Here is a 17,140-nt window from a genome sequence, read left to right as displayed (position 1 = left end):
TATTACACATATACTTTTGTACTTTAATTCATTTACTCATTACAACCACAAATCAGCACGTACATACTCTCAAATCTGCAATCTTTTAAATCTGCAACCCTTGAATTTGCCACTACTTTTACAAAAAACCTGTGGCAAAACTCACTTGTGCACTGTAAATACTGATGCGAGGGAGCAAAACCAGTGTTTGGAGTGGAGGGGTAGGGGGCAATGAAGCCATTTTTTAATTGGTTAATGTCAAGCCAGTGATATGGGATATTTTTGTATCTGATGATGTCACGCCACAGCGCCAACCCTTGCCTTTTTGTTAAGGTAAAGCTAAGCTGGAGGGATCTAACAATCTTAAAATAAACCTCATTCAGTGTGATAATGAAAGACTGCTTCACGTTGGGGCCCTGATCACCTTGTAATTATTGATCATAATTGGCAAACTTGCTTCAGCTAAAAGAATAATGAATGTTGGTTATTTAGACATCACACTAATGGACAACTATCTGTACAATACTTGGAAACCTGGTAAAACTGTACACTGTTGAGTGGAAAGTAGTCTTCATCTATAATATACATTAATATATCAGTGAAAGAAAATGTATTGATAAATGTGGGAGTTTTACAAAACTTTTTTTAATACTTTTTAAGTATTAAAAAAAGTATTGTTAGATCACTCCATCACCGGCTCTGCTTTGCCCTTATACAAACATTTTTCATTCTTTCTTTTCCTTCTTTTTTATTACAAGATTATTATCAAAATGTGCAATTAAGGAGTATCAATGCAGACTTGCATATTAAACGAAAAGTAAAGCAAAAAAAGAAAAACACATCACTCAGGAGGCAGGAAAGATCTCATCATAACAAGAAAGAAAAGAAATATATTTTTTATCTTAACTTTTATTAAGCACTTGATTTACAGCATGAATTCTGCAAATATTGATCATTTTTTTAAAGAAATTTCTGTTTGTGTATATAAAATTTCACAACCAGAATAAAAATTGACAGTGTTTTCCAGAGATTTTAAACTAAAATGTTATGTCTTTGACACAAAAATCACATTTTAACTTTAACTTGGAAAAACAATAGAGAATCAGATTCAAGATCACAAATCAAGAAAGACATATGATCAAGACTTTCACTACTGTTCCCACAAAAGGTACAAGAGTTATTCACATCAGAATACAAGTGGGTTACAAGGGTATATTTTGTGCAAGATTTTAAAATACACTTCTTTGATCTTATTAGCCATGCAATTAGGGAACAACCATGCTGTCATCCAATGTGTGTTATTAATGATAGAGTTCCAGAATTATTTTCCTCTTGGGGAAATATAATTTCATTAATGTAGTAGTTGATGAATACATTTTTTATTACAGGTTTTTCTCATTAAAGAAATTCCATTGTGCCATTACAAAGAGGTGGGGGCTGGCGCTGGCGCTGTGGCGTGATGTCATTGTGTACAAAAACGTCCCATTTAATTGGGGAGGCATCCACCAATAAATCATCTTCATTGCCCCCTCTCCTGCCAAACACTGGTCTTGCTCTCTTGCATCATGTTAATTCGACAGCCCTAATCTGGATACATTGAGTTGTACTGTTTAACGCAATATCTAAAGTGTATCCTGACATTAAAGGGATATTTACAACAAAGAATATGTACAAAGAGTCTGATATCTGATTTGCTTTTAGCAAATATTTTTTAATAGTAGGAAATAAGGAAAGCCAAATTCTGTGGTGTTTGGGACTAAAGGCAATTCAGGGAAATTATGATGGTGTTGATGTACCATGAATAATTTTTTTATGAATATTGATAGTAATAAAAATGTATTATATTAAAATAGTCATTAAAAATGACTACCAGTGCTAACACCTAAAAAACGTACAACCCTGTTCCAAACTTGTATGTCTTTCTTTCTTCTGCAGAACACAAAAGGAGATGTTTGGCAAAAGATTATCCTCAGTCACCAATCACTTTCAATGCATAATTTTACATATATTAAAAGTGAATGGTGACTGAGGCTAACATTCTGCACTAACACCTCCTATAAAGGACTTTAGGGATTAAATTAAGCTTTTACGACAAGCTCTAAAAGCTCGTCTTTAGCGAATAACACTGTTGTTTTTCTCCTTACTGGTTTTCAGAAAATCAAAAAGGAAGTATTAGGCCATGAAGGACCCATAAAATCCTCTGTCACCCCCTCTTTAAATGAAGTCTATAGGCAGGACAGTCAGGGGTAACAGGACCCTGCTGGAGCACAAGCTACAGATCACTTTCATGTGGACACTTGTCAGAGCCTCTGCTCTTTGTACGTGCTCATAATAGTTACACAGACCAAAGGTCACATGTTCATCCTAGCCTGTGTTTGTTGGGTTTGTGATTAAAGCTGCTATCTGTGACATAACTGTGTATGTGTTGGGGGGGTGGGGGGGGGCATGGAGTCAAGGTCATGATGTGGGTCAGTAATTTAACTGGGATCAATGTGATTGTATGGCTGTGTGTGAGAGACTGTGCTCTGATAATGCTGAAGTAATTGTGTAAGTTCTGCTAATATTGTTGTGCAATGCACACATAGGCTGTTTTAATATCACTTTCACAACCTGTCGAATACTCTTTAATATGCCTGATCTGCCAGCAGTAATAAATTCAGGATTACCTAATGTTTAGAAATCAGTTATTTCTTTCTATCTTTCTTTCTTTCTTTCTTTCTTTCTTTCTTTCTTCTGAAACATCTGCGTATTGCAGCTCCTGGGTTCAACATTGTATCAAAAGCTCTGTCATATAATAGTGTACAGACACATTCTGCCTCCTTTTCCTGATGCTCAGCGGCTATCACCTTCAGATGATATATGATTGATTTTAGCATTTCACCCATGAGTGACATATCAGAGCGAGAAATGATTTTAGCCTTTCAGATAGGGAAAAACTGTTTTCTGAATGCATGACTTAAATCTTAATGTCTGTGTGTGTGTGTGTGTGTGAGCGTGTATTTATCACTTTGTGGGGACCAAATGTCCCCATAAGGATAGTAAAACCCGAAATTTTTGACCTTGTGGGGACATTTTGTCGGTCCCCATGAGGAAAACAGCTTATAAATCATACTAAATTATGTTTTTTGAAAATGTAAAAATGCAGAAAGTTTTCTGTGAGGGTTAGGTTTAGGGGTAGGGTTAGGTTTAGGGGATAGAATATAAAGTTTGTACAGTATAAAAACCATTATGTCTATGGAAAGTCCCCATAAAACATGGAAACACAATGTGTGTGTGTGTGTGTGTGTGTGTGTGTGTGTGTGTGTGTGTGTGTGTGTGTGTGTGTGTGTGTGTGTGTGTGTGTGTATTTGCGTGTGTACACATGGATTGTGTTTAGTGAGTGCTTTGCAGAATGTAAATCACCTAGCCTAATATTGAGTAGGTCCCCCTTGTGCTGCCAAAAAAGCACCAACTCACATCTCAGAATAGCATTGTGAGTTGCTATTCTTCTCACCACAATTGTACAGAGTAGTTATCTGAGTAACTGTAGACTTTATCAGTTTGAACCAGTCTGGCCATTCTCTGATGACCTCTCTCATCAACAAGGCATTTTCATGTGCAGAATTTCTGCTCACTGGATGTTTTTTGTTTTTTGCACCATTCTGAGAAAATTCTAGAGACTGTCAATGCCAAAGTCCAAATCACTGAAATCAATTTTGTTCCCCATTTTGATGGTTGATGTGAACATTAACTAAAGCTCCTGACCCGTATCTGTGTAATTTTATACATTGCACTGCTGCCACATGATTGGCTGATTAGATAATGGTATGGGTTCGTATGAGTATTTATGTAAATGCTGATCTCCTGGGATTTTCACACACATTAGTCTCTAGAATTTACTCAGAATGCTGCCAAAAACAAAAAACATCCATCGAGAGACACTTCTGCAGATGGAAACAGATGAGAGAGGTCAACAGAGAATGGTCAGACTGGTTCGAACTGACAAAGTCTACAGTAACTCAGATAACCACTCTGAACATTTAAAGTGAGAAGAATATCATCTCAATACCAATTCAGAGTTTAAAGGGTTAAAGAAGGGTTTTATGCAGCAAGTAAAATCTTTTTTAAAGTAAAAAAGGTGCTGCTGACATGATTGGAAACAAGACAAAAGCAAAAACCAAAAAACATTTAAAAGGGTTTTATTTAAATTATACCAAATAATTGTCCCTCTTTATATATATATATATATATATTAGGGCTGTCGATTTAAAGCGTTCATTCAGTGCGATTCATTTTACAGAAAATAACGTGTTAAAAACATTTACAATTACGCAATTAATCGCAATGCCTCCTGATTGTAATAAGGAAGATTCCTGAGAAATGCAAGCTTGTAGTACCACCTGTTTACTCCAGAGGGCAGTAATTGAAATTTCAACTGTGTGAGCAACGTGCAGTTTATACAGTAAAGAAAACAACCCACAGCACAGATATGAATTACGTTCTTGCGTTCAAAACACATGAAGGAGCGCAAATGCAAAGGGATCTCAAGATGTATTTAAAGATTGAGTATTAAACTATATTTAACTTGACACAGTGACCTAAACATTTTATGTTTTTGACGTAACGCACCCGAGACGCTACACAAGCATGTCTGACGCTGGTGTAAATTGACGGGTCCTTAAACAAGCCCTCATAATAATTCTCGAACTGATTGACAAATTCACTTGTAAAATGGATTGATGTGAACTGTATGCCAATGATTGAATTATGATCAATAATATGGTAGTAAACAATACATTGTATTCTAAAGCCGCTTTTTGTAGACCTATTATTTAGAGAATGCTTGCCCTCCTGCCCATTCATTTCCTAGACATAAGCAAGCAGTGTAAAAAAAATGATTGCGTAAACACATCTCCCCAGCGCGTAAAAATCAATAGCATTGTATGCAGCCTGAAAAACCTACTACCGTAGCCGATCTATTACAGATGCACCACAGCATAATCAAAGGCAGACCTGATAATGAAGGATCTTTGCTATGGCAAGCAACTTTTTTCCCAGATAACATTCCTAGAAATGCAAACTAATATGCAGCACCAGATGAATTAATATTAAGATCCTCCAGTGAACTGTAATTTGTGTTTTGAACTTGCTGTCATTCCAAAGGTTTGACTTGTCTATGGCAAGATTGGGATTAGGACAGGTTTTAAATAAACATGTTCCATGTTCCACACATAGAGTTTGATTTGTATTCTAAAAAAATCCCATTATGTGGTCGACACAAATTTACTCACTCTCATATTTTTTTTCAAACCATATGACTTCTGTTGAACACAAAAGTAGAAGTTTAGCTAAATATTAATCTGCTCTTTTCCATACACTAAAGATGTATATATATATATAGACATATATCTGTCAAGCTCCACAAATGACATGAGGTGGCTGTGGCTCAGGTGGTAGAGTGGGTTGGATGCTAATCGCAGGGTTGGTGGTTCGAATCCCGGCCCACATGACTCCCCATGCCGAAGTGTCCTTGGGCAAGACACTGAACCCCAAGTTGCTCCCAATGGTAGGTTAGTGCCTTGCATGGCAGCTCTGCCACCATTGGTGTATGAATGTTTGTGTGAATGGGTGATTGGGACACAGTGTAAAGTGCTTTGGTAACCTCTGAGCTTAGAAAAAAGCGCTATATAAGTGCAGACCATTTACATGAGGCTGAGTAAATAATGACAGAATTTTCATTTTTGGGGGAACTATCTCATAGTGAACTCACCATAAAGTGTCATTGTTTCTTTTGACTGTGACAGATCTAGAACAGGGTTTCTTCTCTTTACTCCTCTCAGTCCTGAAATTATGTAACATTCATAATAAAATGTTGCAGTTAGAATGCAAATTTAGGATGAATTGCAATCGTTATGTAACAAGCAGAAGGTGTACTCATTTAGAAAAATTGATTAGCTTTCTAGTTATTTTTCCTAGTGAAACACTACAGTGTATTCTCCAGCTATAGAGACTCACATTTTGATTTATTTCAATATCTGTTTTTTTGTTTTGTTTTGGTAATACTGAGAATATGGGGTCGAATCGTGCTCAACTTCAGCTACAAATCAGTTTGATTAATGTCCGTATTTGAGATGGGAATTTTGCCATTTTCAAAGACGGCTATACTTTGTGTCAATATTTAACTGAATCAAAAGTTAACCTACATTAACCTGGAGCTATACATGTCACTTTGCTAACATTGTCATGTATTTATTATCTTAACACAAGAAAAGAAAATGGAAACTGAAGAAAATATATTTTTCCCATGCACTTGTAAAATTGTGTTTCATGGGTTATTAACTCAGCCTAGCCCAGAACATTTATTCCTGGCACGAATCAATGACCTGCTCTATTGTGCACCTTATTATAGTTCATTAGAGCTTTCTATGATATTTTTTAGATGCCTGTGGCTTTTTTGGCATAATGCTGCTTATGTTGGCCATTTACTCTGTGTTTTTGAGTCTATCTCTGTCTCACCCCTCTCTATAAAGCTTTTACTTCAGTGTTTTGTACAATGCCATGTGGTACGAGAACATTAGTGAGTAACATTATGAGTCAAAGCTTCCGTAACACCATAACGCCTCCGCTCTCCCCTACTGGAGCGAGTCATGTTGTTTATACCCTTGTGTTAACATTCAGTTAATTCACTAAACCATTGGGCCATTTTTTTGTACAGTATTTCAGTGCAAAAACGTGTGTCCTTTCACACCTGGCTCATTTGGAGTAATTGTTCCAGAACCTGGTGCATTTCCTCCCTTAGTTTGGTTCGTTTAGGCATACATGAACACAGCTATCGCACTCGTATCCGCAAAAAAACAACCGGTCCGAGACCACCATGTCAAAGTGACATTTTCGGTTGAAATTCATAAAAAAAATATTCTGGCTTTAAAACAAGTTCAGCTAAATCGACAGCATTTGTGGCATAATGTTGATTACCAAGTTATTTTTTATTTCTACTAAATTTCTTGAAAAGAAACAAAAATCTGAGTTACAGTGAGGCACTTAGAATGGAAGTAAATGGCCCCATCCGTAACACTAAATACTTACCATTTCAAAATTATACCCACTAGAAATAAACAGTATATGTTAACATTATTTTTATCCTATTTTTTTGATAAGCTAAGTGGAGTTGCTCTCGATTTGTACTGTCTGGATTTAATGCGCAGGCTCTGGATAGCTCTTATCAGTGTGGCCAGGATGAGTAGTGTGAAATGTTCTGGGAACAGTTTAAAGAGGCTAGAAGATTGCAGTGTACTAGCAATGTTCTTTCACTTTGCTGATGAGTGAGTTTCCATGTGACGTGTCGGCGAAGGCGTTTGGTGATGTTCAAATGAAGCTCATTTGCTGTGTGTGAAAACGCTTGCTGGGCTGTGATGGCGAGCGGAAGGAGAAATAATGAAATCTCTCCTCCCACTGTACGTACACACACACACACACACACACACGTAGCAGATCAGTGTGAAAAATGAGTTTGTGAGAAGTACTCAGAAGTTTGAGGGCTGCCCATTGATCCGGGTGTCAACTGACTGTTAAAAATGATGGCTCTTGAAAATGCAGAGCATTCTTATTATAGATAAGCAGTATAAAAGCGACACCAAATGACTGTTAATCACTGTAGGCATGTACAAATATTGATGGCTTCAGGAACCATGACTACTTTTAAAGGGATAGGTCATCTAAAAAAGAAAATTCTATAACCATGTACTCACCCTCATGTTGTTCAAAACCATGACATAACTTCTGCTGAGCACAAAAGATGTTAGACAGAATGTTATGGACTGAGGCAACAAATCAATGCAAAACCTATTTTCCCTGTTTAACTGTATCATGCAATGCCATAATAAGCAGTCAAGGTATAAGACAACATGTTAGAAAGGAAAATAATGAAATAAAAATGAAAATAAAGGTTTGAGAAATAAAGTTTATTTTTATCGTTTTGATCACCAACCGACTGCAAAAAACAGAAAAAGATTTTAAAAGAGACATGAAATGAAAATGTGGTGCCGGGGTCTCGTCTTTGGACACAAAATACATGGAATGCAGTAAAAGGAAACTTTTACTTGCATAATGTGTATCGACTTATGTGAACAAATATTTATTCTACAAGTTCTCAAATTCAAATCCAGTTTGAGTTTTACAGCACTTTTACATTCTAACAGACGTCCAACAGGCGCGTTACTGGTTAACAGACGTCGTTAAATCAAATGTCAGTGCCATGGCTGAACTAAAGTGATGCTGACAGTGTGATCAGGACAGCTCTAGACCCATTGCAGCCAAATAAGGTCAATTTCCTTCAGGGCGTGCGCTCAAGAGACACAACGTGTTGTAAAAGTCGAGGCTGAATCCAACTTCTTATTCAGTTAAAGGATTGCGGCGCTCAAGTTCTTCTTCGCCATTACACAACTCAATCTATGGCGAGTAAAATCGGAATTTTTAATAGTACCTTGCTTATTTTAAAAAAAAAGTGTGTGGATACAGTGAAGCACTTACAATGGAAGTGAATTGGGCCAGTCTATTACGTTAAAATAAATGTATTTTAATGTTTATGCACTGGCCCCATTCACTTCTATTGTAACTGTAACCATTATATATATATATATATATATATATATATATATATATATATATATATATATATATATAGTGTTAATTTTGCTATTACTCAAGGTCAGTAAAGTATTCTAAATACTTTGGATTACTTCTTCAGCACTGGTAGATTTTGCCACTTGTTTTAACTATAAAAATGTTCAAATACAATGTACTTTGGATAGCATCATATATATATATGCAAATTAATCTCTTCAGTAATTAAAATACTTTTTGAATGTAACTTTATTCTAAATACCAATTATTTAAATTGTAACAGTAGTGGAATAAAGTTACTTATATATTGTATTTTAAATACGTAATCCCGTTACATGTATTCATTACTCCCCAACCCTGTATATATATATATATAACATTATGCAACAGAAGCTGAACGAGCTTAACTTGTATTAAATCCGAAACATTCCTTTAAAGAGATCTCACTTGTGAGTTTTCTCTCTAACATGTTGTTTTACACTTTTACAACTTATTATGGCATTGAATAATACAGTTATAAGTATGTTTTAGCATTGTTATGTAGCCGGCAACAGTAGCAGTCTCACTCTAATGTGCATTTGACAATGATCCAAAGCGTTTCAGAGGTGTGAGGGATACAGCTCTTGTTTACCCTCACTGATGGCAGACAGATTGTGTGTTTTGTCCCAAAGGAACCACAGGAGTGTTAGATGATTTAGCCTCCTTTGCCTAGGGAACTGCATCCATCTCTTACACTGGCAGACAAGCCCTCAATATTTGTCGAAATAGACACATGTACTGCCCCTTGCAGCCACCCACATGAGCTGAGAGAGGGTCTGAAATGGCCTTGGGTCTCCCACTCTCTTAGCGTGGGAGATAGGAAACAGAATTCTAATACTGGAGACAAACACGCACATGATACTGGCAAGGAAGGAACACATTGCTTAGACACAATCCCTTAAAGGGATAATTTACCCAATAATGAACATTCTATCATCATTTACTCACCCTGATGCACTTCCAAAGAATTACTTATTTTATGCAGTGGAACACACAAAAAAAGATGTTTTATAGAATGTCCGCGCTGCTCTGTTCCGTACAATAGAAGTGGACGGGGACCAGGGGCTGTCAAGCTCCTAAACACACCATAAAAGCATCATAAAAGTAGCCCAAACAACATTTGCACTATATTCCAAGTCTTCTGAGGCCAGATGATAGCTTTGTGTGGAAACGGACTGGAAAGCTCCTTTTGTATTTCGCAGAAGAATGACTTTTTGGTTTCGGTGAGTAAATGATGACAGAGTTTTCACTTTAGGGTAAAATTTTCCTTTTGCCTCCTGCCGGCAATATGTAAATAAACCAGTGGATAAGAAAGGATGGATAAATCAGTGAGATTGAGAAAGAGAGAGAATGTATGTGAGATGAGCACAGTGTGTATCCTTTCTCTCTCACCTGCTCTAGGCTGAGTGTGTGTGTGTAGATTATTACTGAGGAGAGAGTGTGAAGAGTATCTCTCTCTCCCCCACTCTCTCTCTCTCTCTCTCTCTCTCTCTCTCTCTCTCTCTCTCTCTCTGATGCTGAGGCTGGTGACTCCACAGTGTTTACTCATAATTCATACAGAGAGATTCCGCTCAGCCACACTATGTTTGCCTCAATTTGGTACGCCAAGAAGCTGGGACATAGGCTGCTCCAGAATGCTAGGAAAGCCAAAATGCAGAAGGTAGGTATGGAAAATTTACGTCTGCTCTGCGTGGGTTCATTTAAAAGAATATGACCTTGTTTGTAGTGGTTTTAAATCCAATGAATGTGTTTGAAATCTTGTAAACTGAGTGTGGAAGGAAATATACATTGCTGATGGGTTTGTTGTGTGTATTTCCGTTAAAGTTCATTTTTGTAGTGTGGTTGAAGTATGTGAATCCTACAGGAGTTTCAGATGTGGGAAACTGAGTTCTTCTCTTTTTCAAATCTAATGGTCAGCGTCTTATAATGGGAGTCATGATAACGCTTATCCCAATCTTGGGACCTTTACAAAGCTTTAATAAGGATCTGTAGCGATCTCATTAACTGCAGAAGATCCTCTTAACCTGCTGTCATCCTGGTATCATCATGTTTACCACGCCGTACCATCTGTGAAGTTAACCAGTCTGCCTCTCTTTCTTTTTCTCTCCTTCTTTTCTCTCTTACTGAGTCTTGAGATGTTCAGCACTGTATCTGATTTAGCTTGAATTTTAACTAGTCCTGCTGCAGACCTGTTCAGTTTGATTCTTATTTGTATTTTTTGTTTCAGCGATCACCATTGTGGGTGTCTCTTGTTGATGATCACTGTTCTGTACTCTTAAAATATGAAATTGGACATGTTTATGCTGTCTTACTAAGCAAAGCCTTGAATATACCTGCAGTTGTCAGATCTGTTCTGCTGAATCACTAGTACAGACACACAACCTCTAGAAACATCATACTTGAAAAAGATGTACTGGATTCAAAAGCAACAGGTTTTACACTCTTACCAGCATAATGCTATTAAAGCTATTCTTGGGTGAAGCCTGTTCATCACACGTTAAGGTCATATTTCACCCCAAAGTCAAGAAAATAATAAGAAACGTTATTTTGCATTAAAATTATAAAGCCAAATTTAAGGTCCATTAAGCCTTTTTTTCCCTTGTGATGTTGTTTTGATAACAATGTATCATTATTATTAATTGTATCATTTATTCTGATTGTAATAAAAAAAATGCTTTATAGTAACTGAGAATATAGTAAGAATTATCTCAAGAATAATAAAATCACTAAGGATTTAGTGTAATTACCGTAATGAAAATTTGGGGAGAAAATGTGCTTAATTGGCATTAAAATAATATTGCAATCAAAAAATAAAAAAACTCTTAATATTCCTAAAAGTAGACTTAATTGTATCTTTATAAAATGTGCTATTTCTTTCTTTTCTTTTATGATGAAACATGACCCAGACATGTTTTTGTTAAATGCGTTCTCTTCAGATAAGTAATTTTAATTATAATGTGTATTTATGTGTTTGTGTGTGCTTCGGTTTTAATGAGAACATCCGGCAAGTTGCTGCTTAGCAACCCACAACCTAGTGTTTAGGTGCAGGAATCTCTTTTTCACACTCACACACACACACACACACACACACACGCACACGCGCGCACACACACACACACAAACTTGTTTTTATATAATTGTGGGGACTCTCCATAGACTTCCATGCATTTTATGGATTTTATACAGATCTAACGATAATTTATATCCCTTACCTCTAAACCTAATCCTCACAAAAACATTGTTAAGTATGTTTAATAAGCCATTTCCCTCATGGGAACCGCTGGCTCGGCCCCACAAGGTAGGTGATCTAAGGTTTTACTATCCTTGTGTGGACATTTGGTCCCCATAATGTAGTAAAAACATGCACACACACATACTCATATAAAATGTATGCATATGCTGAAGCCTCAGAGGTGAGGAGGAAGATGATGAAGAGGTAGAGTAAATCGATTCATGCTGACAAACAGGAGGAGTCCCAAGGACACAGAAGAGTGAATGTGGGCGACTGCAGGTGGAGTTGGGCCACATCAGGACACTGAAGAACTACCAAGAAAATACCCAGAAACCATCTGCGTAGTTATGAATGATTAACAGATGCTTCAGTCTTGGGCTGATAGACTTTAATGTCATAGTTAATAATACAAATCAGATAAATGATGGAAAGTAAACATCAAGCAAGTTTATAAAAAAGTCAAACTGCAAACAGGGCAGACAGATATGACTACAGGGAAAGATCTGAACTATCTAACAAAAATATGTCTAAGTCACATTTCACTCTAAAATGTAAAGAAAAAATACAAAAATACAAATTAGCTAATTTTAGGACCCTTATGATTTTTGCATTGTTCCCCCAAAATTCACATTACCACAGTGAGTCTGGACATTTTACTTTTGAGTTACCACTATTCTGAAATGGTATACTTAATTTCTCTTTAATGTAATACAGTTTATTTTTCTGTATAACATAAATACTGTAGTCATTTGTTTTAAATCTGAGATGTTTTTTATTCGTTTTTTTTATTCAGCATACATTAAGGTGGTAACACTTATAAGGTTCTATTTGTTAACGTTAGTAAATGCATTATTTATCAATAACTAACCATTTATTTTTTACACCATTTTAATATATTTTTACAGCATTATGAATGTCTAACCTTTGTTAATGTTAATTAATATAATACATTTGTTCATTGTGTGTGTGTGTGTGTGTGTGTGTGTGTGTGTGTGTGTGTGTGTGTGTGTGTGTGTGTGTGTGTGTGTGTGTGTGTGTGTGTGTTTTGTTCTGGGATCTCGTAGAACTGTTTTTGCTTACTCCACCAAAGGCTTGGCGACTGAATGATATTTGTCTTTTGGCAAGAGGGATTACATCCTGCACAGCCTGAGTGCCAAGAGTTAAGATCAGACTCTCACTCTTTCCGGAAACTTCTGGAACATCACTGAAGTTACTTTAAGATGTGTCTCATTTGTCCACAGTTCTTGAGAGGAACCTTTGCTGTGATTTTCTTGTAAACATCTGGCCTGTTCTGTGTGCGATTTAATGCCATCTGATCTGTGTCTCCGCGGGCAGTTCTATCAATGCGCGCAAACAGATTGGTAGAAATTGAATTCCTTTGATTTGGCAAACTGTTGGCTCGCTTGGGAGAGTGTCTTTGTGTTGTTTAAAGCTGAGGGTAAGGCAAAAGGTAGAATTTTGGAGATTGGTTTGGTTAAACAACTCTGGATGAGAAAAGTTTAATAGATACTCCCGCTTCTAATAAACAGGTGTGTCTATTTCAGCTACACCTATTTCTAACAGGTACATAAAATCAAGCATATAGACATACTAACAATTATTTTCCTATACAGGTTAACATCTCCGCATATTTCAGCATACTCTTGTCTCCCATCTTCGGAAGTTCAGACAGTTCATAATGCTCATCCTGGATTAGGAGGGTGTTTCACGCTTATTCGTAGCCCCCTCAGCTAACCCGCTATTACGGAGGAACCACCGGAGCGATACAATCAAATTGAAATAGACTCTTTTCATTGTTTGATCAGCAGAAAATGGCTCCTCAGCATATTTTGCAAATGTGAATAACCTGAGAGCAAATGTAATTTATTTAAATGATTTGAAGATTTGCACTCCACTCTTTAAACAGTCTTTTTTGTACCTTTACCTTCTTTACTTAAAGGGGTAGTTCACACAAAAAGGAAAATTCTGTCTTCATTTACTCACCCTCATTTCGTTCCAAACCAGAATTATGTATTTCATACAATGAAACATAAAAAATGAAGTTTTGAAGAATGTTCACAGTGTTCTGTTCCATACAATGGAAGTGGATGGGTACCAGGGGCTGTCAAGCTCCATAACGCACCATAAAAATCATCATAAAAGTAGCCCATATGACTCTTGCATATGAAGTCTTCTGAAGCCATTATATAGTGTTGTATGGATATATTAGGCAGAATATTAGGGACTGAAAGCCTCAAGTCACTATTCACCTTTTATCATATGGATAACATCTGCTTTAACATGATATAGTGGAATTTATTTCCATTCTAGTGACGGTTGTTTCAAGCAGAATGCATTGCTTGTTAAGCATAGAGAGGGTCTTTGTCCTTGGCTCCATGATTTCAATTGCCCTTCATATAAAAGATGTGTCTGGGTCAAACGCAGACAGCATGCACTCTCATATCATGTTGCCCGCTTGTGTTCAGACCCATTACACTTGAGGAACAGGTGAAGGTAGACAGTCTTTCTCCTCTCTTTGACCTGCCCACCCAGCAGCTGCTCTGCAAATGTACCCACTCTTCCAAGAAGTCCTTAAGTTATTCCTTGAATGTCTACCTTTTGTTTTTTTCATGTTTGTGGGCAAATAAGTGAAAGTACATGGTTACAAATCTATTTGGTGCAGTCCAAGGGCAGTATTTGTTTGCAAATTCCCTTGTGGTTAAATGGACAAACAGCACATAAATATTGCGTACTTGAACATTGATGATCTAAAAGCAAGTAGACAGAATGTCTAAACGTATTAAACAGATAGGTTAGAATTTACAAAAGTATATAGCAAAATGAGAGCTATTTTTAGTGTGACGTTTTAGTGCGGCTTTATGTACCTATGGAATCAAGGACTCTCTACCACCATGGTGTCAGTTCTTATAGAAAAGCCACCTTTTAAGAGCACTCAATTAACATACTGTATATGTTTGTTCTGCGTCAATCTTAAAACATGACAACAATTTATTCAAACCATACTGAAAGCTTGCACAGCCTATGCTATTTGTGGTTTAGAAGCTCTTTTATGTTTCTGTGCTATATACTGTAAATACCAATATCAGTCATCCAAACTATATATTTTTTCTTGTGTGACCAACAAAATGAGATGTTTTAATAAGAATAGCCACTTTTAATACAACGGCTGTGAATAGTGCCACCCATTAAAGTTTAAAAAAAATTATCCAAAAGTATCATCAAAGTGGTCCGTGCAAATTTTGCACCCTATTCCAAGTCTTTTCAAGTGATGTGATTCTTCAAAACATCTTCAAAGGCATAAGAATTTGGAAAGACATGAGGGTGAGAAAATCGTGACCTATTCTTAATAATGTATTCCTTTAAAGCACTATTAAATTCCTTTAATAGTGCTTTAAAGTGCTTTTAATAGTGCTTTGTATTGTGATAAGTACTGTATGAATAAACTTGACTTTACTTTGCTGGTAACCAATATTTTGTGCTAGACTACCACCAAACAATCATGGAACAGCATATCAATTCATGCTGGTCTTTTCAGCAGAAAAATGCACCAATGACAAGCAAAGAATTGTTAGCAAACCCTGCAGTCTATCATTTTCCTAATAGTTTAGATGGCAATGAAGTACCCCTGAAATTCTCTCTGTAAGAATAGTTTGGTCACAAATATTTCATACTGGTCACTGAGCCCCTTATAAAAAAGAACTGCAAGGTTCAACACATTGTGTCTCATGTGTGGCCCAAAATGTTATTAGAGTCTGTTCTGGCTGGAGCCTCCCCCATCTGTCTCCCTCATTTGCCTTGTAAGGTTTTATCATGCGGCGATGACTTTTTAAAATTGGTTTTCGTGCAGAAGGATTCTGTCGGCCTGATTTATTTAACGCAATTTTGCCATGTGTATTGTTCTCTGTATTAGTATTGGAATGCGTCTTTCCCCTTTTATGCCTGTAAAATGAGCCCCCTGCATTAGTAAAATGATGAGAATTTTTTTGATTAATGTCAATGTTTAGCGATTCAGCAGCATGAATAGCGTTGTGGGATGTGTGCGGGCTGGCGCTGGCCCAGCACGTTTTAAAGATATTACAGCTGGGAAAAAATGAATAGGGTCATTTTAGATATGCAAAGTTATACATTGATTTTCTTAACAGAAAAGGAGCGGTGAGGTGGTGTTGGTTTTATAACTAAAGAGACATATGCTGACATTTATGTTATATGAATAATGTATAGGTGTTGTGAGAGACAGGTGGTTGTGTATAGGGTAAACTGTATTTAAAAGTTGTTGTGTGAAGTTTGGCTGGATCTGATATTTTTTTGTACCATGCTTACCTGGATTTATAGCAACATTTTTGGCATTCTCTAATGTGGTCTGTTTGTTCCAAAATATTGTTTCCATTACATATGTCACAAGAACTGTAATAAGGCAATACATGGTGTATTGCGCTATTTTTAGACTCTGTCTCCCTTTCTCTACCTGTTCTTGTCTCCAACAAATTGAGGTGTCTCTCTGCCTCACTCTTGGAACTGCAAACCCAAGTATCATTTCAAGTGTTGCTGATTCAGACTCCAGCATTTACATTATTGATCAGCCTGCCAGAATCGAGTTGATAGACTTTTGCTTTCCAGGTAGTTTGAACAAACTCTGAATTTACTTCCCTGCTGGAAATTCCAGCTGAGCTGTGTTTTGGAATGTGGTAACTAGTTATTCATTGGTCCAAACTGATCCAAGCAAGTAGACCATCTGGGACTAGCAACAAACCATCTACCAGCTGGTTATGCCAGCTTAGGGTTGTCAAGCTGTTTTACCATAATAAGCAGTTTGGACCAGCTAATAACCGATTGGACTAGCTAATGACCAGCTTGGACCATCTAATTACCAACTTGGGCTAGCTAATGACAGACAAACTTATACCAGGTAATGACTAGCTTGGACCAGCAAATGACCAGATTGGACCAGCTAATAACCAGCTTGGACCATCTAATAATAAATTTGTACTAGCTAATGACCAGCCTGGACCAGCTAATATCTAGCTTGGACCATCTAATAATCAATTTGTACTAGCTAATGACCAGCCTGGACCAGCTAATAACCAATTGGACTAGCTAATGACCAGCTTGGACCATCTAATTACCAACTTGGGCTAGCTAATGACAGACAAACTTATACCAGGTAATGACTAGCTTGGACCAGCAAATGACCAGATTGGACCAGCTAATAACCAGCTTGGACCATGTAATAATTAATTTGTACTAGCTAATGACCAGCCTGAAACAGCTAATATCTAGCTTGGACCATCT

General features: G+C 36.9%; 1 protein-coding gene across 17 annotated transcripts in view; it reads left to right on the top strand.

The window, feature by feature from the left end:
• The window catches only part of LOC127637071 (disks large homolog 2-like), a 252,995-nt gene that overhangs the window by 95,690 nt on the left and 140,165 nt on the right, over nucleotides 1-17,140 (top strand). For 2 of the 17 annotated variants that reach the window (XM_052117946.1, XM_052117943.1), the window contains exon 1: nucleotides 10,202-10,279. The exons of 14 other annotated variants lie outside the window; for them this stretch is intronic. In XM_052117946.1, coding sequence (XP_051973906.1) covers nucleotides 10,202-10,279 — 78 coding nt within the window. Of the gene's footprint in view, nucleotides 1-10,190; nucleotides 10,280-17,140 lie in introns of those variants that run through there. One more of the 17 variants, XM_052117944.1, reaches the window with a different exon arrangement.

The sequence above is a fragment of the Xyrauchen texanus genome, chromosome 44 (genome assembly GCF_025860055.1).
Source record: "Xyrauchen texanus isolate HMW12.3.18 chromosome 44, RBS_HiC_50CHRs, whole genome shotgun sequence".
Classification (NCBI taxonomy): Eukaryota; Metazoa; Chordata; class Actinopteri; order Cypriniformes; family Catostomidae; genus Xyrauchen; species Xyrauchen texanus.
The sequence above is the reverse complement of the archived record's forward strand: the minus strand, read 5'-3'. Positions and strand labels throughout refer to the sequence as shown.